Here is a 24,281-nt window from a genome sequence, read left to right as displayed (position 1 = left end):
AATGCAAACATTAATCCACATATCCACAGCCAACTGATTTTTGATGAAGGTGCCAAGAACACTCATTGGGGAAAGGAGAGTTCCATCAATAATTGATGCTGAGAAAATTGTATATCCATATGCAAAAGAAAGAATGAAACTAGACTTTCCCTTCTTACCCTACATAAAAATCAACTCAAAAGGAATCAGAGACCCATATATAAGACCCCAAATGATAAAACTACTAGAAGAAAACATACAGGAAATGCTTTAGGACATTGGCTTGAGAAAATATTTTATGAATAAGTTCTCAAAAGCACAGGCAAAAGCAGCAAAAAGAAACAAATTTGATTATATCAAAACTAAAAAACCTCTGCACAGAAAAAAAAAAAAAAACAACAAAACCATCAACAGAGTGAAAAAACAACCTACAGAATGGGAGAAAATATTTGCAAACTACTCAGCTGACAAGGGATTACTGTCCAGCATATACACGTAGCTCAAACATCTCAACAGCAAAAATCCCACACAATCTGATTAAAAAATGGCCAAATTATCTGAACCAACATTTCTCAAAAGAAAACATACAAATGGTCAACAAATATATGAAAAATGCTAAACATCACTAATCACCATGAAAATGCAAATCAAAACCACAATGAGGTATCATCTCACCCCAGTTAGGATTGCTATTATAAAAAAGACAAAAAATAGAAATAAAAATAACAAATGCTGGCAAGAATGCAGAGAAAAGGGAAATTTTATACACTGTTGGTGGGACTGTAAACTGGTACAGCCAATATACAGAACAATATGGAGGTTCCTCAAGAAATTACAAATAGAACTACCATATGATTCAGTAATGCCACTACTGGGCATTTATGCAAAGGAAATAAAATCAGTATGTTGAAGAGATACTTGCACTCCTATGTTTTTTTCTGCAGCACGATTCACAATAGCCAAGATATGGAATCAACCTAGGTGTCCAAAAACAGATGAATGGATAAAGAAAATGTGTATATACACACAATGAAATACTATTCAACCAAAAAAAGGAATGAAATCCTGTCATTTGTAGCAACATGGGTAGAACTGGGGGACCTCATGTTAAGTAAAATAAGCCAGGAACAGAAAGGTACACACTGTATATTCTCATTCATACGTGGAAACTAAAAAAAAAAGTTGATCTCATAGAAGTAAAAATAACAGAATACTAGAGGCTGGAAAGGTAGGGGAAAGGCAGGTATAGAGGAAAGATTTGTTAAAGGACACAAAATTACACTAGATAAGGGGAGTAAGTTCTAGTATTCTGTATCACAGTGGGATGACTACAGTTAACAATAATATACAGTTTCAAATAGGTACATGGATGATATCAAATGTGTCTAACACAAAAAAAGATACAAGTTTGAGATGATAAATATGCTAATTATCTTGATCTGATCACTTCACATTATATTGAAACATCACCGTGTACCTCATGAATATGTACATTTGTCGATTTAAAAAAGTCGAAGAACCCCCCCCACCCAAATCAGCTGACACAAAGTGATTTTGTCACTTATCTTCAAAAATACAAACGCATTGGGAATTAATCATATTAATTTTTCTTTATTTTAGCATTAATAGAATTATAGTATTGTTAAGATAGAATGCATTTCCAGTAAATGAAGTACAAGTCATTTGAAGTTGAGTCAATTTATTTATTACATCCAGTAAAATCACCCTCCTACTATCTATGTCCCGCTCTTAATGTTCTTTTGGGAGAAAGAGATAAATCACAAAAATGATTCTATATGAGATTTCCTAGGGGAAGAAACCCTTGCATGGCATTTCATGGTCCAGAAAAGATTCATTTCAGGGAGCTCAGTATTCTGTAAAAATGATGCTCTCAGTGTAACACAGAGGCAACTCCAGGTGTGAAGAGTGGTGGAAAAAGCACAGGGCTAGAAATCAGACCAATTGGGGTTTGAATTACAGCTTTACACTTACTAATTGTGCAATTTTGGGCAAGTTTTTGAAACTTTCAAAGTATAACTTCCCTAATCCAGAAAATTGGAAAATAATATCCATGCCACGAAGATTCAACAAAATGATCTACATCATGCACGTGGTAGAACGCCTGGCCCACTGTAGTCCCTCAATGAATTACAGCTCAACAAATAACAGGACAGGTAAATTCTGCTTCAGATACTTTTGCTGTTGGATGTCTCACTGGGTAGACTTTCCTGGAACAATAAAAAAATCACAGAGGGTATATGATGAAAATGTCTAAGGAAAGATGTCCAGGTTTCAGACTCAGTTCTTCTGTTTGGTTTAAGATGAGTGGTAGCATATTAATACACTGATAACTCTAAGTGGCAGTTATGGAAGTGGGCCAGTTTGGTCAGGTGAAGGTTAACTAGCTATATGTGATTGGAAATTTTAGAGACTCTTGCAAGTAGCAATCAGATCACAGGGAGAAGGGAATCGCTGACAAAGGAAGACAGCCACTGGGCCACCTTAGGTTCAGAAACCAGGTACAACACATAAGTCTACATTGGTCAGATTATTCATTCCTCTCCCAGTCCCCAACTATTCCAAAACTGTAACAACACCTCTATTGTGGACACTGCCTAGATTGGGGGATAAACTGGTGGGTAATGAATCTTATATTGTATTTTGTTTCTTCTCCATAATCACAATACATAAACTATATAATGAAGATTTCTTCATTCAACCCAAGTAATCTTTTTTTTTCCTTTTTCAACATTTATGTTCGAATCTGCAAAATAAAGTTCATTCATTAAAGGAATCATTTGGTACTTCCTGTGTCTGTGCATAGGGTTCTTAAGTTTTCTTTAACATCTACCTCAGCAATCATGTAACTACTGAGAGAAGCTAATTAGTACTAATGTTAATGAATGGAAAAATGTATTTAACATATGAATCTTCAGGAGTATTTCTCAAAATGACAGATTTAATTCCCCAAGGGCTGTTGAAAGTTTGCAAAGAGCTAACTGTGGGACTTTAATGGTTGTCTGGGAATGACAGTCCCTTAGTAAAACTTCATTCACTATATCAATTCAGCAAATAATTTTGAGTGCTTATAAGGTGCAAAAGTTGTTAAAAATATTCCCTCTTTTTCTCAGTTCTTCCACCTCATCCTTGACTACAATCCCTCAATGATATTTGAGAACCTATACTTTAGGAACGGAAGTTGGAAACTTGCTAAATACACTTTTTACACAAAGAACCTGGCAAAATGCATTTATTTGCAGTATCTCTACTCTTCACAACATGTATATAAAGAAAAAATAGTATCCCTATTTGATCAATGTGGAAACTGAGGCCCAAAGAGATTAAGTTCATGGCCACATAGCTAATTAGTAGCAGCTTCTCTGCAAACTCACATTGAGCCTCAAGGCCCGTTCTCTTCAATACCACGAATTGTAATACTTAGCCCCAGATACTTCCCCACATCACTCCTTATTTTTTGCCTGTTTTATTAATGTTTCTAATCTTCTATTAAACAAAATTTACCATGTTTTCATACTTTCACTGTATAGATGTTTTACAAAATTGTACTTTATTAGGATAAAAGAATGCTATTCATCTGATAGGTTCCAAGACCAGGTATTTCTGATTTCAGGGGTACCTTCACAGTACCTTACAAATGTCTCAGTCTCTGACTTTCAGTACCTAGAAAATCTTGAACTAACTTTCTTCCAACCCTCTTATGGCCTAGTTCTATTTCCCCTTTTTTTACCAGGAAGTCCATACATCCTTCTTCTCCTATAATGATGGTATTAGTAGACTTTTTTTTTCTGCCAAAAGTTGAGCTATATCCAGCAGATATGAATGGTAGTCTCTGTTCTTCCCATTCTAATGAGATATGTCTAAGTTCAAACAAAACTGAGGATATGATCCTAATTAATCAGAAAGTCACCCATGACTGAGAAATCATTTACTGGAACCAATTAAATCTAAATTGAAATCTATATATTTTATAAGCACCTCCCACATTTGTCAATAATAGATGATCCCATTTCATGACTCCACTTTGGGTCCATGAAAGCAGGATCCTGAGTGAATGGAATAAGTACCAGAAAAAAAATCTGACCTATATGTAAATGATTCAAGCTTGATGTCCTCTGGTTTGCTTTTAACTCTTCTACTTTTAGTTTACATAATATAAACTAGAATAACAATTTTTAGTTTACATAATATACACTAGAATAACAATTTGGGCAAAACTATAGCAAATTGCTTTTTATTTCTTGAAAATAAAATGTGAATTATGTAACTGACAATATAATGTTGTATTTAGATATTCTCCTTCAATATTTAACCTATACCTAAATCAATCAATCAATCAATCAATCAATCTATCTATCTATCTAAACCAATGCTTTCACTGTTTTTTCAGTAAGTGGATTCTATTTAAAAATTTTAAATGTAGAAGTACACTAACAAGTATAAAAGAATATACAAATCTAGATTTTGCAGTTGAATTTAAATGATTTATTAAAATTTGAATTAGTAAATAATTTAACTTTCAACATCTCAAAAGTGATCATTTTTTTCTTGATATAAGAATTCACCCTGGATGTCCATTGATAAGAATCACCCTTAAGAAAATCTCTCCTGTAGAGGTTTTGATGGCCCAAGCAAGAAACTTAGAACCACACAGGCCTTGGTTCCAAGACCTGGTATTTCTGTGACCTGAGGCAAGTTTCATAAACAAACCTTGGCTTTGGTTAATGCCTCAGTACATTGGCTAACACTAAATACTCACATTAAAGTCCATTTATTCTTCTGTTCATTTGTCTGTACATTCTGAACAACAACAGCAACTGCAACACTATGGCTCTTACTTTGTGCCAAGCACAGCTTTAATACGAACTCACTGAAACCCCATTACAACCTTATATTAAGCACATCCTACTATTACATCCATTTTGCAGGTGGAGAGCCTGAGGCACAGAGAGACTAAATAACTTCTCCAAGGTCAACATCTAACTGATAGGGCCAGAATCTGAACTCAGACAACCTTACTCTATTGTTCACGCTCTTAATCATTACACGATACTGCCTCTCATCCACTCATTCACCATCCAGCAAGCCCCAGTTTGGCTGTAGTAGATAATCACACCATCTCTGGCCTCAAGGAGCTCACAGTCTCTTGGTAAGACAGACAGGTAAACACGCAATTATGGTACAGAATATCAAGTATGCTAATTGACCATGCTCCCTGGAGACCTGGAGTCCATATACTTGATGCAGCAGGGAACAGAGCAAGTTTCCTTGATCTCATAAAGATCGACACAATCTTCTACCATAGTCCAGCTGCTGCAGTATAAAACCTTACTCTTGCCTGGCATCTTAGATCAGGGTGTCAGAGATACCCAGGTAACTAGGAATGGGGAAAGCTTATAAAATATCAGGATGCACTGAGCTTCAATGGCAAGAAATAACACTACAGTCCATGTCTATAAAAAATCTGTTCTCAAACCCTTAAATTGTGGTTAACCTTAAAGGAGACAGCTAGCACCTCATTACAATAAACCCAGTAGTTAAACAGAGATCCCAAAGTCCTTTGACCCAAGTTCAAGTCTAGGTCCACCACTCACTAGCTATATGACCTCAGACAAGGTATTTTTAAACCTTAGTTTTACCTATAAAAATGGAGATGAAAATAATGCCTGCCTCATAGGAAAGTCATAGGGAAGAAAAAAGAATAACCCATGGGAATTCCTCTGCACATTGCTGACATACAGTAGGCAACCAACACACTGTTAAGTTGTCATTACACAATGTGTCTGAGGATTTGAAATCCTTGTGTTGGTAATTTTCATTTATAACTTCCAAAAAATTTTAAAAAAAGAACCTTAAGAAAAAACATTAAAATTTACTGCAGAGGGTAAGAAAAACAGTCACTACAATACTGAATTAGTTAGAGACATAAAGCCTGTCGTTTAAAGTTTCACATGTCTAGAAAATAGCTTATCACTTAGAAGATTTTCTGAAACAAGCCCACTTTGATGTGTAGCTGTGAAAATATTAATGTCACATACTACACACCTTGTATGGCATAGTAGTTAAGAGCGCAAGCTAGAGAGTTAGACTGCCCCAATTGGAATCCTAGCTCTACCACTCTCTGACTAGGGTGAAAACTTTGGGCAACTAGCTTCAAGGCTCAGCCTCAGTCTCCTTGTCTGTAAGATGGGGATAATAAAAAAAAATACTTTCTCTTCTCACAGGGCTATTAGGAAGATGAAATGAATCTCTACCTATAAAGCAATGTAACACCCTACCTACTGCAGAATAAGTGGTCAATAAATGGCCTGGGAGAAAAGACATGAATCCAGGACATTTAATTCTTCCTCTTCCCCCTTCAAGCCAGGAACTTGGCAGTTATCCTAGAATCCGATCTCTCTCTCACATCCTGCCTACAATCCATTGCCAAGTTCTACTGAGTCTTCCCCTAAATATCTTTGGTATGCAACACCCCCTCTCCACTGGCATAGTCTCCGCCTTGGTTCACACTCAGCATTTCGTGCCTGGATCCCCATCAGAGCTTCCTGACTGCTCTCCCTGCGGCTGCTACAACACGGATGCTTGAGTGACGGCTCTACCCCATAAAGCTATTCACAGTCCTCTCTTCTACCACCACCATTAAGGTCTCTCCCCGCTTTTAGCAGGATGATTTCCAAACTATGCAAGATGGCATAGGAAGATCTTTATGCTCTGGCACCTGCCTACTTTTCGTGCCACGCACTCAGGTCCCCTTTGCTCCAGGAATTCCAAAATACTGTTTGTTTCCCACACAGCCTCATAGTCTCTCCTACTTCTATTACTTTGGGAATGAGATTCCTGTTCTTCGGCTTGATTATCTTGCTGACTCCTCTTCCAAGTCCACTCAGCTTCACTGAGATTCTCCTCTGAGCGCATCTGAGCCAAGTGAGGGTCTTTCTGTGGACTCCTGGAGCTCCCTCTTCATTCTTTATGGAAAGTGATTAATGGCTCTTATCTTTCTCCCTCCCTGCCTCTTCTGGGCGTTACTGTAGTGTTGCCACTATGCTTTGATTGGCTTTGTCTCCAACATTTGATGCAATGCCTGATCCACAGAAGTCACTTAATAAATGTTTACTGAATGAATACATGAATTCAAGAATGAAGCAATGAATATTTGTTCCCGCTCTGTCACTGACTAACTGTATGTTTGACATCAATAATCAGAAAATATGTTAATCATGGAATTGTCATTTTACCCCAGTATCTAGCACTGTGTCAGGTGCATATATAGAGAGAGATCTGCCTACCTATCTGTTGAGAGCAAACTCCACAATGTTTTCTTTTTTAATATAAATGTCATTAGGTCACCTCAAGTTTTTCACAGGACCTGGTAAATATATACAAGCATATATTCATATACTAACAAAACCCACTTATGGAACAAATTAGGGTTAATTCCAGTAATATCCCTCACTGTTGAAATGTATTTTATAGTTTATGTGGGGAGAGGGCATGACATGCAGGTAACATGGTACCAGAAGCCAACAACGACAGGGAATGTGCAAGGACTGCAGCCTGACCATGAGGAGAGCACACGTGACTTGGGCCCATCATGGCTTTATGGTAGGATGAGCCACCTACCGACCACCGCCCATGGGCCAGGGCCCTGCTGGCAGCAGGGGATATAAACAGCTCTTCTCTGCAACTCAGTCAGGGCAGGGATCCAGTAAAAACCCACCCAAAGGCACTCTATCTACAGTGGCATGCCTCCCACTGGTTGCCAACCTAGGCAGCCCATGAGCAGAGAAGTGTGGAGGGAAAAAGATATGGCAGGGAAGGGCAATGGGAAAGTATGGGGAACGGGCATTTGTAAGTGCATTGGTAAGCACCTTTTAAACAAGATACTCATTCAAACTTTTTTTTAAAGCCAGACAAATTAGTAATAAAAAAGTAAAGGTTCGTCCACCTAGATGCATTTCCTTTCAACAAATAGGAAGATTTTCTTTTTCTTAACACTACTTAAGTTATGTCAAGAATAAAACACATCTTTATTAAAATTCAACTAATTATAAATTCCTAGAAGTTCTGTACTGCTTTTTTTTTTGGACTGGTAATCACATATTCGTGATTAACATATTCAAAATAGACCATATGTACAATTCACTGGGTTTTTAAAAACTTGATGAAATGTGAATCCAATGTTAAGTCTACATATGCATTATGAGTTCATGATAACATATAGTGATATCCCATACTATACGATTCTGTGTCATCAGACCCAATCAAGAAAGCTTCGTCTTTGGCCTTACTCAAACCTGAACTGCAGGAGTGTCATGGACCAAATTCCTTATTTTATAAACTAGATACTCTTTAGGATTTTCCCAAACTTTTCTAGTTTGTGATTTTATGAGAGTATCCACTATTACTTTTATGTAATTAAAAGATCCTTGCCAGGCTCGGTGGCTCACGCCTGTAATCCCAGCACTTTGGGAGGCCGAGGCAGGTGGATCACCTGAGGTCAGGTGTTTGAGACCAGCCTGGCCAACATGGCGAAACTCCATCTCTACTAAAAGTACAAAAATTATCCAGGCATGTTGGTGGGTGCCTGTAATCCCAGCTACTCAGGAGGCTGAGGCAGGAGAATCGTTTGAACCCAGGAGGCGGGGGTTGCAGTGAGCTGAGATCATATCACTGTACTCCAGCCTGGGCAACAAGAACACGACTTCATTTCAAAAAAAAAAAAAAATCCTATACAGTATTTCTGCATATGAACAAGAGTAACTTCCCCATAATATCCCACAAAATACTTAGAAGAAGCATTTTTGATTGACATGAGGTGTACAACATGGAAGAAACTAGCCCACAGGCCTTCATTAGGATCTTAGAAAAAGGTGGGGAAAAAGAAACCTAAAGTCATAACAATTCACTTTATAGGGAATGAGGGTCATATATGGCTATGCCACTGAAGGAAATCTAGAGTGTCTTCAAAATAATTCAGTCTTAACTTTGTATATCACAAGTAGTTCATGAAATAATTTGACTATGAATATTGTATCTTCCATAATATACTGTATCTTAGAGAATATACCTATTTTACTATGTTAAGAATGAACAACAGCAATGAAAGTGTTATCCATGCGCCAGTTTTAGGATCTACTCTGAGTGTCCTGAGAACAAAACATTTAAATCCACTTGCACATTTACAATAGAGATATTGATATTTCTCCATGTTCCCTTCTGGTTGCTAAGTGATTTACACTGGACAGACTCTGTTGTACTGGTAACAAAGCACTTTGGTCCACAAAGCATTTGCTACAGCTCAGTGGGTCCAGAAACTCCCTTTGCTTCACCCCTTCCCTATCTTGCTTCCAAGTCAAACAGGGGCCCAGGACAAAGGTGACAGATCTGCCATCACTGTTACAGAAAACTGCTGTACCTAGCTAGTCTAACAACTCTAACATATAGTGTCAATATTAATATGACACCATATCTTCATACAAATATATGTACCTTTTCCATGTTTCTTAGAAGCTAGTTTATCATGGTGGAGGTAGGCAGAGATGTATGGAGAGGGGGCAAGTGGTAGTGACCTACCCACAGAGAAACCTCATACAATAAAATTAGACCATAATCTAGCAAAGTATGGCAATTTCATAACAACTCCACCGTGCAAGGCTTTGAAATACGCCTGCACACAATTTCTTAATCCAAGTTTGTATTTTTATGAAAATATATTCAAGAAGTTTATTTACAAGAATATCAAAGTAGGAACTAACTATATTTAACCTCTTGCAGCAAAACAACTGCAGCTCTCCAGCTTCAATCTCAAAGTCAGCTATGCAACAAAAGGCAGAGTCTTCCATAGATCCTAACTCTGAAGAAAATGGCAAGAGTACCAGGAATATTCACGGTCACTCCTGAAGAGGGGTCCATGTGGGGGATGAAATCTGCATGTCATTTAGAAAGCACATGCCTCACTGCTCACAGCAAATTAAGGATATCTTTCCCTTGGGAATTTTCACAAAGACACATAAAAATGCTTTACGACCTGCCTTTCCTATTCAGATCACAGTTTTAGTCAATTTTATTAATTATCGTGGAGGAAAAGTGCTTTGGGGTCTTACTCCTGGTTCAGCACCTAGGAGTCATATTTAAGGGCAAACACTCTAAGTACTCATGGGCTACAATAAAACACCTCTGACCCAGAATTTTCCTCCTATTTTCCCCCTGCCTTGGAATATCAGTAAGGAATCATCAATGCCTATGCTTTGATCTAAAGCGATCAGTGTTGAAGGTTTCAGGTCACTGGAATTCCTGCGTTCAGGATAATCACTCTCACCCAGCAAATTACCAAACCTCTGTGATTTCAGCTTTATTTAACAAAAGAAAGTTATTTCTAGCAGTTTATTTCCATTGCACAACTTGACAAAAAGCACCTTATAAGAATAAGAGGCAAAAGGAAAGAAAGAGGAAATAAAAGCAAAGCAGGAAATGACTTTTGTGCTACGTCTCTAAGGTCACAGATCTGCCTGGGAAACGCACGCATGTGACACAGTTCCAGCACAAAAGCTCTTTTTCCATGAGACAAACCTCTAAGAAGTACAAAGCCTGGCTCTCTGGCCTCTCCCTCTAACCTAAGTCACCGCAGTGCATTTCACCTTGACTGGGCTGTGAAGAAACTACTTTTGTAACTCCCTCACAACACCTTTCCGTGTCATGGAAACATGCCCATGCCTATATAAAGTGAAGCACACTTTCCGCATAGCCCTGCAATCACCCCACAGGAGAAAACCATCCCTCTTGCCTTGCCCATCCTATGGCCATGGTCTGCCATAGGGTTTATCATCTGTTCCCAGTTTACACACCCAATTTACACTCTAGCCAGCATGTAAAAATAAGCTTTAATGCTTCTAACAGATGCCAGGGGGAGATTACAACAAAAAGAATCCAGGCAAGATACATGCTCTGGCATACATAGATACCTTTTTCTTCCGATCCCGGGACCGTTTGCGGTGTTTCCTTTTTTTCTCAGGCTCTTCTTCAGCATTGATTTCTAAATCCCTGTTTTTCTTTAATTGTGAGGCTGCATGAGCCATAATGCATTTAAAAAGATCCTCTCAAGCAGGCACGGCTTCCTTGTAAAAGGTGATATCCTCAGGCACCTTTAATCAGGCTTACAGCAGCATTCCAATCACTAGAGAGAAAGCTTTGACTAGAAGCAGGAAGATATTCACAATGCAAAGATGCTGGAGAAGCTGAAGCTTTTAAAAACCCAAATGATGATGTCCGGACTTCATCCTACACCTTCCTCTACCTGAACCTTTACAGGAGAGTGCAGCCATCGTAATGCATTTACCGTAGTGAAGAAGACAGCTGGGACAGAGGAAGCTGTATTATGGCTGTATCCCCTGCCACCAGCTGGAAGTGTCTAAGTGATTCCTCCGAAGGGGGAATGCTGCAAAGGATGCTTCTCCAAAGGGGAAGAATCAAGAGTCACCACACATGCAGAAGCAAAAATCCAGCACTAATTCTGAAAACCTATTTTAGAATCCTTTGAAAAAAAGAAAAGGCTGCAATTTATACATCACCACTAGATCTACACAGAGAATAATTTAACCCCTGATAGAATGGAGCTGTTCCTACTTTAGTTCAACTGCTGATGGTGACAAAATATATAAAATAAGATTTCAAAAAACACACTACATTTTGCTATGGAGATCCTGACTGCATTACGGGGAAAACAATGCATGTATTGCCCGTCTCAACAGTGCATCCTTTATGCTAAACTATCAGCCTGAATGCATTTTGTGGAGAAGACTACACAAGGGCTTGTTGTCTTTTAAAAACAACTTGCTGATTACAACACATCATACAGAAAGATGTGAGCATGTTGGTGTATGGAACAGATGCCTGATTCATAGGAGGTTCCCCAGGACTCTCCTCTCTTGGGGTCTGAGGGTCAGGAATCTGTGCCGTAATCAGTGTTTCTGAGTCAGTGAAATGCAGATTTGCTTTCATGTTAGGGTTTGCTTCAATCACCTTACTATTTTTGCCACCTGAGTTCTCAATGACCGCAGCCTCTGAATATTCATTATGTGAAGTGAAGCAGCAGCAGTGCTCAAGGCCTGCTGGGGTGTCTTCTGCTAGGATGCACACACTGGAAGAAATCTAATAAGTCGAGAGTCATTTGCACACATACTACACAGTATTCACAGTAAGTGCTTTAGCAAGAAACTGCTGAAATGTCAGGCTGGGCCTAAAACATATGAGACCTAGTAAAAAACACACACACACACACACACACACACACCAATTTCACCAAGAAAATGAGCCAGCGAAAAAAAAAAGAAAAAAGATATTCTGATGAAAAGACTTTGTTAGCATGTGCCCTTCCAATACAAAAGTCCATAACTTTGGCTGCCGGTGCATTTGATTTTGTAGGGCTGACTGTGTAGGTGTGTAAAGGACAGAGCACCAGGTCCAGTGCATCATGTGAGAATTTGGTTGGGGTTCTCTGGAGTTGTTGTTCGTCTGCTTCACAAAGAGTGCCAAGCGTGAGTTCCTGCAAACAACTTCTACTCACCATACGTCTAGATTTAGGGTTCAAAGGTCTTTCCTCTTTTCCTCTTGTAGGATGCTTTATAGTCTCTGTGGAGCAGTGATGAAAAAGAGAAGGGAAATTCAGGGACCATGGTGTCCCATTCCTACTACCAATGGACTGCGCACTTCTCTGAGGCCTCAAGGCGAACTACAGGGAAACCACGCTGGTCATAGAGTTACCATGGGCCTACTATGTGCACCGATGCGCACGTGCTTGACTTCCACACAAACTGTCTTCATGAAGAAAGAGTTCTGGAAAGTTTCTCCGTTGCCTATGAAACTACACAAAAATGGGGAAAAATGAAGGTGGGGGATGAAATGTAACTCAGATCCGAAAACAGATGAAAGGTATTTGGGTCTTTGTAGTAAAAATGAGTATTTTTCTACTAGGATATTTTACTGTATTAGTAACAGGTGGGGCAGAGTAAAACTTAAACCTTCGTATGCATTTTCCCAATATAAATAATCTTATACTTTTGAAAACATTCATACAATTTCTTTTATTTTCAGTAAGTTGAAGAGAACAGCCAGCTAAAAAGCTGGCGGCTTTCCCACTGGCTCCTGGATCATCTTTTCCTTCTTCCTTTATAGACACTAATGATACTTTAAAATATATTTAGAAGTGTGCTTGATCAAGTAACTTCTCCATCTGAGGCTGGCAAAGCACTATACTTTCTCATTGATTTCTATTGGCAAAACCATAGTTGGAAATTAGGAAAATAAGCCACAGGTATTTTTGAATGTATTTCTCTCTAGAATAATTCTTTGCTTCCCCCAAATGTTCAGAAGTTGAGAATGTGTCATGGCTTTTTAGGACTCCATAATGTGACTTTCTCGTTGCCTTGGATTTTCCCTTATCTCAGTAAGTGGTTAGCCCATCAAAAATAAATCCTAAGGTATAGCTTGCTCAGATTACCTTTTTTACAGAAAATGTGATCTTTTATCTTCCATTTCTAAAGTAGAACTTTGAACAGTGACTCTACTAAGAAAGGCAACCCTGTGGGTCCTAGGTTTTGACTGATATTACTAAAGGCTAAATCCCTTTCTCCCTACACAGCAGAAATCCTGACCAGTAACTCTCAAGCTCCTAGTGTACTTATTCTCAAAACAAAGGTATTGACTCAAGAGAGCCACAAATGCCAGTTCCCCCCAAAACTGAATTGACAATTTTATCAATAGTTCTACAAAGCCTTTATTATAGCTGAAATGAAAACATTAAAAGAACTTTTAAAAACTTGATTCCTTGACTAAATTTTTATCAAAAATTTCCACTTAAATTTCAAGAACTTATGGTCATTTGGGAGATTAAAAACTAGTATGAATCTTTAAAGTTCAACTAATTGTCCAACTGGTACAAGCTCATGTGTCTGAGAAGTGGGGCAGATCCCTGGTAGCAACAAGAATGAGATACAAACATGGCCTTAGAGGAAACAACAGTACAAGGTTCAGTCAGGCTGATAGTCACCTCCCTCTACCGCAAATTCTCCAGTCCTACTACTTGCCATTGGCCATGAGAATGTGTACACAGGACTTGCATAGGATGGGTGTGGCCTATGCACGGAATGCCAAAGCTATTAAAAGCTGAGGGTAGGCCAGGCACGGTGGCTCATGTCTGTAATCCCAGCACTTTGGGAGGCTGAGATGGGCAGATCACTTGAGGTCAGGAGTTCGAGACCAACCTGGTCAACATGGTGAAACCCCATCTTTACTAAAAATACAAAAATTAGCTGGGCGTGTTAGTGTGCGCCTGTAATCCCAGCTACACGGGAGGCTGAGGCATGAGAATCACTTGAACCCGGGAGGTGGTGGTTGCAGTAAGCTGAGATCATACCACTGCACTCCAGTCTGGGTGACAGAGCAAGACTCCATCCCCCCGCCATCTCCAAAAAAAAAAAGAAAAAAGAAAAAAAATTCTGAGGACAAAAATTCTTAAGTGACTTTCCTTTCTCAAGAAAAAAAGAAAGAATCTGTTCTTGTTTTAGAAAAGTCCCAGGTACAAGAATTCCTAAACCATGCTTTCAAAATATAGTACAGAGTGATCTTTCAAATTTTTATTAGCTGAAGAAATCATTCTTTGAATACGTCCTACAGGAAAGGCACTTATAATAAACGTAACAGTGGAGCTGCATGGCTGAATGGAAAAAATGGTGTCCTGGAGCCCCAGCCCTTTGGCTCTCTCAGCCCTCCTCCAGAAGGCAGCTTTGGTGAGCACAATTTGAAAGCCACCACACTGCCTCAAAGAGCACACTGCCCCAAAGAGTCTCTGTGTTTTCCCTGCTTGTAGCTTTGTTACTAGAAGTTATGTCAAAAAAAGTGATTCTCCATGCACACGTATGTTTATTGTGGCACTATTCACAATAGCAAAGACTTGGAATTAACCCAAATGTCCATCAGTGGCAGACTGGATTAAGAAAATGTGGCACATATACACCATGGAATACTACGCAGCCATAAAAAAGGATGAGTTCGTGTTCTTTGTAGGGACATGGATGCAGCTGGAAACCATCATTCTCAGCAAACTATCACAAGAACAGAAAACCAAATACTGCATGTTCTCACTCATAGGTGGGAATTGAACAATAAGATCACTTGGACACAGGAAGGGGATCATCACACACCGGGTCCTATTGTGGGAAGGGGGAGAGGAAGGGATAGCATTAGGAGATATACCTAATGTAAATGACGAGTTAATGGGTGTAGTACACCAACATGGCACATGTATACATATGTAATAAACCTGCACATTGTGTACATGTACCCTAGAACTTACAGTATTAAAAAAAAAAAGTGATTCTCTCTACCAAAAATTGTCCCAAATAATTGTTTTTATTTCTTACCAGAACTAACAAGTTTCATGCAGAGTGCTTCCTGCCTGGGCATTATTAGAGCATGAATCTTCTATAAAAACAATTAAAATATCTTTCCACATTGGGCATATGGAGTAATGGGCATACTCCAGATAATATCTAGTCCAGGAATCAAACAATTGTGACTAAGTATGCCACTGAAAATAAAGCCAAATCAGTTCATTCGGATGCCTTATAGACTTTAGATACACAGCCAAGTATTTCTCCCCACTCATTTTTCACATACACCTTTTCAGGATTTCAAGACAAGCTCTAAATATTAGTTCAGTCAATTAATAACTTGACTACTCTCTCGTCATTTCATGTTGTGTCTCTACCTTGTTAAGCTGAGTTGACACACAAACCAATAACAATATATGCGGTTTCTACAGAGATGACACTGTCACACGGAGATTCTGAAGTTACAAGAGCTGTGCACATGTAAAAAATATTACATTGTGATATAAAGGAGGAGAAGTTGGGGAGTATATAGAATAATGGAGGATAGAGGCAAGAAAGAAACTAAAGAGAGAAATGGTTCCAGGGCTGCCAGGGAGGGTGTGCCTCCTCAACCCTACTCCAGGTTCCCGGTAATGAGGCAAGTGTGTGTTTTGATGGAATGAGAACGACTTCATGCTGCACCCACTTCAGTTTTCTCAGAAGCAGAGCAGCCTCGCCACAAGAGATAGTCAAAATATTTCTTCTTCACAAAGAAATCTGGATCCATGATCATTTCATGAATTTTTGGCATCCTAGATGATACCAAAAGACCTAGAGCAGGTTTGGAACAAGGTGAAGGAACAGGAAAGAAAACAAGCACTAAAATTGTCAAGGGTTATAAATGACAAAATAAAAAACACATACCTGGAAAATTTTTAATTCACAGTCTCATATTATTTTTCACTTTTAGATGAGACATATGAAGTTCTTAAAACAAAAAACTGTGACTGGATAGCACTGAGGGACTGGTAGCCATTCATACACCCCTTGTAGGGGGTGGCACCTCTGGATAACAAGCACTGGCCTTGGTGCCATCTGTCTTAGCACTTAGTCTGCCCTCTTTCCCCATCCATCTGACTATGCGGCTTGACCTCAGTGCTGGAGGGACAGCCAGCTGGTCCCAAGCACACCAGCTGCTTCTGTGACCTCACATGGGCAGACAGGGGCAGGCACATGAGGAGGCTTCCCCAAGGTCTCTCCATCACACCCACACTGGCCTGCAGAGAGGAGGAGATCCTCCGTTGCACATAGACGTACCCCACAGCCATATCTGTGGTATCTGTTCAACCTGAAGGAGTAGACTGGTAGTGCCTGGCAGAGTTCTGAGTGCAAAGCAGGCACCAAGAGAGGGGTGCGAGGAAGATGAACCACATGCCACTTCCTCTCCCCACTCCGGCTCTTGTAAAAGGAGGCAGCTGGACTAGATGACTTCGATGACAGTCCTCACTCTTCTAGAATGCTGTGATTTATGTGAAAGGAGGGTTTCAATGTTTGCAAATTTAAAAATATACATAAGAAAGGTTTATTCAAGCAGAGTTTACTGTATTCTGCACTGGCCAATACAGTAGCCACTAGCCATATGTGTCTACTGGGTAGGGAAAAGTGAGTAGTGTAACTGGAGAACTAAATATTTATTTTTATTTAAAATTTCAAATTGATATTCAATTCAGATAGTAGAACACATGCAAGTGTGTTTGGAACAATTTGGATATGCAAATCTACTTTTCTAACTTTAAATTTTATGATAGAACATACAGATCAAGTATTTCCGACAAAAATTTTGCATCCAAATTGAGACGTAAAATATATCCCAGGTTTCAAGATTTAGTACCAAAAAATGCAAAGTAGCTCAATGATTTTACATATTGATTCATGCTGAAATAATATTTTGGATACGATCAGTTAAATAAAATATATTACTAAATTAATTTCACTTTCTTAAAGCTTTTTAAATGTGGCTATTCAAAATTTGAAATTAGATGCATGGCTTACACTCCATTCCTACTCTACAGCACTGGTCTAAAGAACTTACACAGTACTAACAAAAAGAGAGCCCGATCTGTCAGAAATTGTCTTCCTGAAGGCAGCTGTTTCATCAAACAAGCAGAGAACACTTAGCAATCAACCACTACGCCTTTTTCTTTCTTTTTCTTTTTTTTCTTTCTTTTTTTTTTGTACAGGTGATGCATAAACATACAGTATGTTCTCAGGCACTTGTGCTGAAAGAAGCATTCGTGTGCTCATGGACACATTCCCTTACCCTGCTGGTCACTGTGTTCAGCACCAGGGATGTATAGAGGAATGAGACTTCGTCTTTTCCCTCAAGTTTCCATGGGCAAGAAAGACAAGGACACCAATAATTAGAACACACAGACAGGTGCTACAGAAGCAGGGGTGGGGTAATGTAAAACATAATGAAGAGGTCAGCACTCAGCACAATGCTTTCTAGGTCAGATCTCTTTTCCCTACCCATGGAACTTATAATTTCACAAGTGACCCTTTGACATTCTAGTCAACATGCCGAACTGCTTGTAACCTGAACAGAAAATACAAAATTCCCTTTACGCCCTGGCTACTGCTATTAGTGCTGGTGATCCAACAGGGAATGAGGCCGATAAGGTCCCCTTTTCAGAAGCTTCAATTCTTGAATATTGAGCCAGGGAGTAAACAAATAAAAAACGAACAAGATAATTTTTGATAGTAACAAGTGCTATGAAGAAAATAAAGTAGTATGAGTGAATTGAAAGTGACCGGATGGGGAACAATTGTTTATGAACTCTTTGCTTCATTCCATGTTTAGATTCCCTAGGAAAAATAAATCATGAGAGTGAGGAGCCAGCTGAATTAGGTAATTCACTCTATTAGGGCACTAATTCTCCAAAAATTGCCCTCTAAACCAAGAAATTCATTTAATAGCAAAGAGCAAATGGCTTCTCAAGTAATGTGTTCAATTCACATATACTTATTACTGAAGATAATAGATATGCTTTGGTAACACTTGTCTCTTAAACTATTTGTATAATTCTAGCTTCCATCACCTTTATTAACTTACAGCTTAATAACAATTCAAAAAGACTGATAAAGTATAACCACTGAGTAATGAAATAAATTTTCCTGTGTAACTTGTGGAAATAAGTCTTGTTGTTTCATAGCCAAATATAATATTCTATGAAATTATTTCTTCTGATAATTCAATAAACTCTTATAATTTAATGTCTATATAATAATTATATTTAAGTTGGCCAAAAGGAAATATAAGGAAAGTAACTAAGTAAGGCAAAATAGCTCTTACCCCAACTTTGTTGCTAAGTAGCTATGAGATCTTACAGAGACCTTATCCTACCTAGTTTCTGGTTCCATATCTGTAACATGAAAGGAATTCTAAACTCTCCCAAAATACACGCTCTGTGATGCTGAAATACAATTACAGTAAGGAAGAAGTGACTGATTTTTGCATCATTTTATGTTGGTGAGTTCTGATCAAGATATAAGGAAAGTAAATTCACTTTCAAAACATTTCTTTCAAGAAGCTACTAAAAGGCAAAGCTACAAAGGAGATTTTATTTGAAGATTCAGGAAACTGTCGGCCCAGGAATTATTTGCTGACCCTGTGTAGGAGGAATGGAGCAGCACATATAAGAAAGCAAATGATCTTATCTCTAGAGAATGAAACATTTAATTCATTGATTTAGGAGGTCATACTTATCGTAGGATTAAAAAAAAAAAAAAACTAAACAGTACTCCAGATTCCATAATGAAAATCAGTCAAATTTCAGACTAAAACTCAGATAATAATTCTTTAGCATATTGAGGGACATATCAACCATGCAGAAATTTATGTCTAACAAAAAGACATCCTATTTTCTTGGATGTAGCACTGAGCTGACTTCCTGCCATGGAAAGGGCTACATGTAGAGTTTATAGCCTCATCCTTCTGTAGAGTGGAAATAACACCTGCTTCTTCCCCATCTTACCAGTGTGTTTCAATAATCAATGTCTATGAAGCAACACGGACATCACAGAGAACAAAAACATTAACACATAAACACAGGACATCATCCTGTTGGGGAGACAATAACGCAGATTGGCACTCAGAGTTCCTGAGTAGATTTGGGATTCGCTCTCTTCCTACTTGTCCTTGGACTCAGCAAGGGTTAGCAGGCTTTCTCTTTCATGTTGTTTTGAAAGGCACATTGGAATCAGACTAATTGAGCTTCATGTTGTATGTTCCACAACTTTGCAACTTTTTCCTTGCCCTTTCATTAGATCATAAAAATATAATCACAAGAATGATAAAAGTTTGAATATTCAAAACAGCCTGTTTGGAACATAAGGTCCTATGTTTTGGAGATAAAGATGGTGAGGTCCTTTGAAAAAATACAACTCTAGAACAATTTTCTCATTCTTTCCCAAGATCTTTTAAAAAGGGTCTGAGAGTGGGACAGCATCGTTTGTAATACTGGGAGGTATTCCTTGACACAGGCAGATTTATTCTGCTTATCTTTCGTATCTTCTAAGGCAGGAGTCAGCAAACATTTTTGTAAAGGGCCAGAGGGTAAATATTTCAGGCTCCGAAGGCTGTTTGGTCTCTGTTGCACCTAATGGACTCTGTGAAAAAGCAACCAGAGACAATATGTAAGGGTGTCAAAGTGTCTCTCTAATCCAATAAAACTTTATTTATGGACACTGAAATTTGAATTTCATATAACTTTCAGGTATTACCATATATACTTCTTAATTTGTTTCTAACCATTTAAAATGTAAATAACATTCTTAGCTTTCAGGCTATATCAAAATAAGGCTGGATCTGACCTGCAGGCCTGTTTGCTGACTGCTCGTCTGAGGTATCACACTGTTAATAACATATCATTCTGAGGGTCTTTAGGAAAGGGCGAATGGACAGCATGGTCAAAACTTGGTGCTTGGAATATTTATGTGTACATTCATGTATATGTACATACCTGTATGCATATACACATAGGTATATGTGGATACATGTATGTATACATGTGTGGATGTGTGTATTTACATAAATCCCATGAAAATTTTCCTTTGGATTTGAACATGATAACCGACATGTCAGTGATGGAAAAACATATGTTGCTATGTACATTTTCTATACCAGCTCCACACAGATAACATTTCTTTAATTCACTCGTTTAACAAATATTTATTGGGTACCTCCTTTAATGAAGCAGCATAATTCTATACATTATTTAAGACACCAAAACTCAACAAATGCTCAGCGAGCATAAGAAAACAATTTTAAGTAGTACAGTTGATTGCATATGGCATTCACTCAATGGGCATCTTCCCTGGGTGAACCTCCAACAGTATCATAAACATGATGCTCTGTATGCAATGCATAGGATATCTGGTTCACTATGTCTGGTTCCTCCCTTAGGGTGGGAAGAGGGCATAGGAAGTTCTGATGCTTTGTATTTTATTTGTAATTTCCTATTATATACTATACATATCTTACTTCAATTACTTTGTAGAGCACATAAATTACTTCAATTACTTATAGGGCAACACAAAGGAATACACAGATATTTATGGGGTATCTCCTATGCATGTAATACTGTACTAAACCCAGTGGAAAATTAAAGAGAAAATGCATAATCTTTTTAAAAATCAGAATCATGATTACAGACTTACAGGCTTCGTTTTGGCATTATTTCATCAAAAAAACCAAACTTGGAGGTTTGTCAACAGTTAATGAGTGGCGCAAATTTTAAACAATCATCTGGCATTAAAGATGTGGAAGCTATGGAAAGAATGAGCTCAGGTCTGTGACCTAAAAGAAACGATCTACTCTGAAAGTGAATACTTTGTCCTTTAAGAAATGTAAGATGTTTGTTCCCCTTCTCTCACCCCATCCTCCTCCCTCCCACCACGCATGCACAAAATTGTTATTCAGAGAAAGGGAAAGGCCAGATGGTTTTGGGGATTAGCAGCGAGGAAAGGCCCAAGTTTCACCTCAAGGTTGTTATTAAATTCTAGTTCAGATTGGCAGGGATACAAAACCAGGGCCACGGAGAGCTCTCTGGGAGTCTTGGTCCAGTTCCTAATGAGCAGGTGTTGACATGGAACAAGCTGCCTGAACAACGGAGCTGCAGGCAAGGAGCCGCTATAGTTACCCAGGTGGACTGAATCTGCCCCAGTGTTTCTGCCGGCACAAGAAAACTTGCACTAAACTCCATACACTCAGCCATCAGTATCTAGGTTTTGCTCCTTCCTGCAACAAACGGAATAATTTAATGAAAAAATTTAAACTGTGGTCTTTTCTGCAGAGGTGGTGATATTGCAACACTTTGCTTCACTCTAAAAATTCTTTCCAGCATACATCTAATTTAAATCAAATTTAATTTGGGTTACAGAAAGTTTCAATACCCCTGGACATTACCAAGTGTCCATCACATTAACCCTTTTCTAGATGAAAATTCGCTTGAACAATCTATTCAATGAAAATAAAATATAAATCAAAACCTCCAATACAGTGTGTGTGTGTGTGTGTCTGTGTGTGTGTGCGTGCAGCCATGGCACTAAAATCTAGTAAGATTTGGCTAAAATTTGTACTACACCAGTGATAATAGTGGGATTTACTAAATAGAAATACCGTTTTACTATATGTAATAGATATTACTTTGTCAGTGAGTTCTTCAGTGAGACTGGTGAGACAAGCCCAGGATAACAACCAGTGGTTTAACACAGATGCAATATTTGTGTCTATTTTTAACAATAATTTTCTAGCCAATTTGAGTTTTTAAAAAGATTTCAGATCCTATGAATAGGAGTTATGGGAAAGGAATAAGAATGCTGATTCGGCTTCCAACCAAAACTCTTCACAAGGCTTTCTTGCAATAATGGCAAATTAAAACAAAATCATCATGCTTATTAAAAAAGAATTGCCCCACTTTATAAGTACTTGTGAGTATTAACAGCAGAAACAACAATCCTAAGGTAACTACCTGCATTTCATGATAGCATGTTCTATCAAGGTGGCAATAAAATCAGTCTTGGGGATAAGCAGATCATTACAAAGGTTTTTTTTTTTTTTTTTTTTTACATTACAATGAAAACTTTATTTATAAAAGCACGTGAACAGTCTGCAGGTGCAGTTTGCCTTTAGATTCTAAAGAAACAAGTCTTTCTTCAGCTTAGGGGAATTTGCTGTCGTATCTTGAATTATATTTTATTTTTTAATTTTTAAGTTCTGGGGTACATGTGCAGGATGTTCAGGTTTGTTACACAGGTAGACGTGTGCCATGGTGGTTTCTGCATCTATCAACCCATCACCCAGGTGTTAAGCCCAGCATGCATTAACTATTTTTCCCAATGCTCTCCCTCTCTCCACCCTACTCCCCAACAGGCCCCAGTGTGTGAAGTGACTCTGCAGGCTTTCTAAAGCTCAAGAGCTCTTCCTGTATTGAGGGTGGCAATAAAAAAATAAAAATAATTTTGAAAACTGTGGCTGTGTGGAGCTTTTCTGTAAAAGTCATTTTACTCATTTTTCCTATCTTCAACATATATTCATTCTAAAAATTTCAAATCATGGATTTAAAAATCAGAAAATGTAAGTCAGTCACAGAAAGACAAATCCTGCATGATTCCACTCTATGAGGTATCGAAAACAGTCAACTTCACAAAATCAAAAGAGTGGAATGGCGGTTCTCAGGGGCTGCGGAGAGTGGGAAATGGAGGTTATTAATCAATGGGCATAAAATTTTGGTCAAGCAACATGAATAAGCACTGGAGACTTGCTATACACCTTTGCACTGATAGTCAACGATACTACACTGTACTGTACACTTAAAAATTTGTTAAGAAGGTAAAGCTCATGGTAAGTGTTCTTACCACAGTAAAATAAAATTTAAAAACTGCCACTTAAAAAGCACAGGATAAATAAAAGGAAAATTTCAACTAGGAAGAATTTTTTAAAAATCATATTGCCACTGCTCAGAAATGAGTACCATTAGTATTTTGTTGTATATTATTCCAAGTCCCTCTTTATGTTTATATGTATTTAAATGTAACTATTTTACCAAGAATATAATCATTCAAGTAGCTTTATAATCTGCTTTAAAATGTATTATGTGTTAATGCAGATACTGAATAACCATGCAAATCACTAAGTCCTCTTCTATAACTTTTAAAAGGTTATATAATATTCCATGTGATGTATATGTCATTTTTTAAACCAGTCCCCTTCTATTATACATTTAGATCGCTCCAATTTTTTTATGAGAGAAACAATGCTATATATGACCACTTAGATGAGTTCACACACCCATTAAGTAACTGAGGACAAATTTCTGGAGGTAGATTTCAGGAAAGGTGCAATCAACCTGACTTAATGGCTAGGCTAAAATATTTATTTAGAGACTGGTGGAATTAAACCGTACTTCTATCATCCCATTCCCAACTCTACTTATATATTCTCTGTCCAAGAATCTTATGTGACAGTTGGCAGACAGAATAGGGACCTGGAGAAATATATTATCTATGCTATGTTTCATTTTACTTACAACTTATTAACAGTTATAAATCATTTAAAACCCAAGCTGTTTTTTAAACCCAAAGTCACTATATTCATGATAATATTTACCAGTGCCACATTTTGAATTATTCAAGTATTATGGATCATAGAGTAGTAACATTGATCAAAAAAGAGCTTAGAACTATACTGGTTTGGGGTTGTGTGGATAACCAAAATAAATGATTTATAAAACTAATAATATAAATAATAAAAAAATGCATAAGTATTAATGGGGGAAATGGTTTTGATGAGACACCAAAGAACTTACTGCTCAGTAAGGCCCCGGGAAGATGCCTGAGGATTACTGTATCATAACATTG

General features: G+C 38.1%; 1 protein-coding gene across 11 annotated transcripts in view; it reads right to left on the bottom strand.

Annotated features, from left to right (window-relative positions):
- ANK3 (ankyrin 3) overlaps positions 1–24,281 on the bottom strand; it is a 703,328-nt gene that overhangs the window by 353,426 nt on the left and 325,621 nt on the right. Inside the window, exon 1 of one of the 11 annotated variants that reach the window (XM_073019125.1) lies at positions 10,959–23,950. The exons of 9 other annotated variants lie outside the window; for them this stretch is intronic. In XM_073019125.1, coding sequence (XP_072875226.1) covers positions 10,959–11,072 — 114 coding nt within the window. In that variant the 5' untranslated portion in view covers positions 11,073–23,950. Of the gene's footprint in view, positions 1–10,958; positions 23,951–24,281 lie in introns of those variants that run through there. One more of the 11 variants, XM_007963374.3, reaches the window with a different exon arrangement.

Source organism: Chlorocebus sabaeus, chromosome 9 (genome assembly GCF_047675955.1).
Source record: "Chlorocebus sabaeus isolate Y175 chromosome 9, mChlSab1.0.hap1, whole genome shotgun sequence".
NCBI lineage: Eukaryota > Metazoa > Chordata > Mammalia > Primates > Cercopithecidae > Chlorocebus > Chlorocebus sabaeus.
Note: the sequence above shows the minus strand (reverse complement) of the source record. Positions and strands in the feature narration are given on the sequence as shown.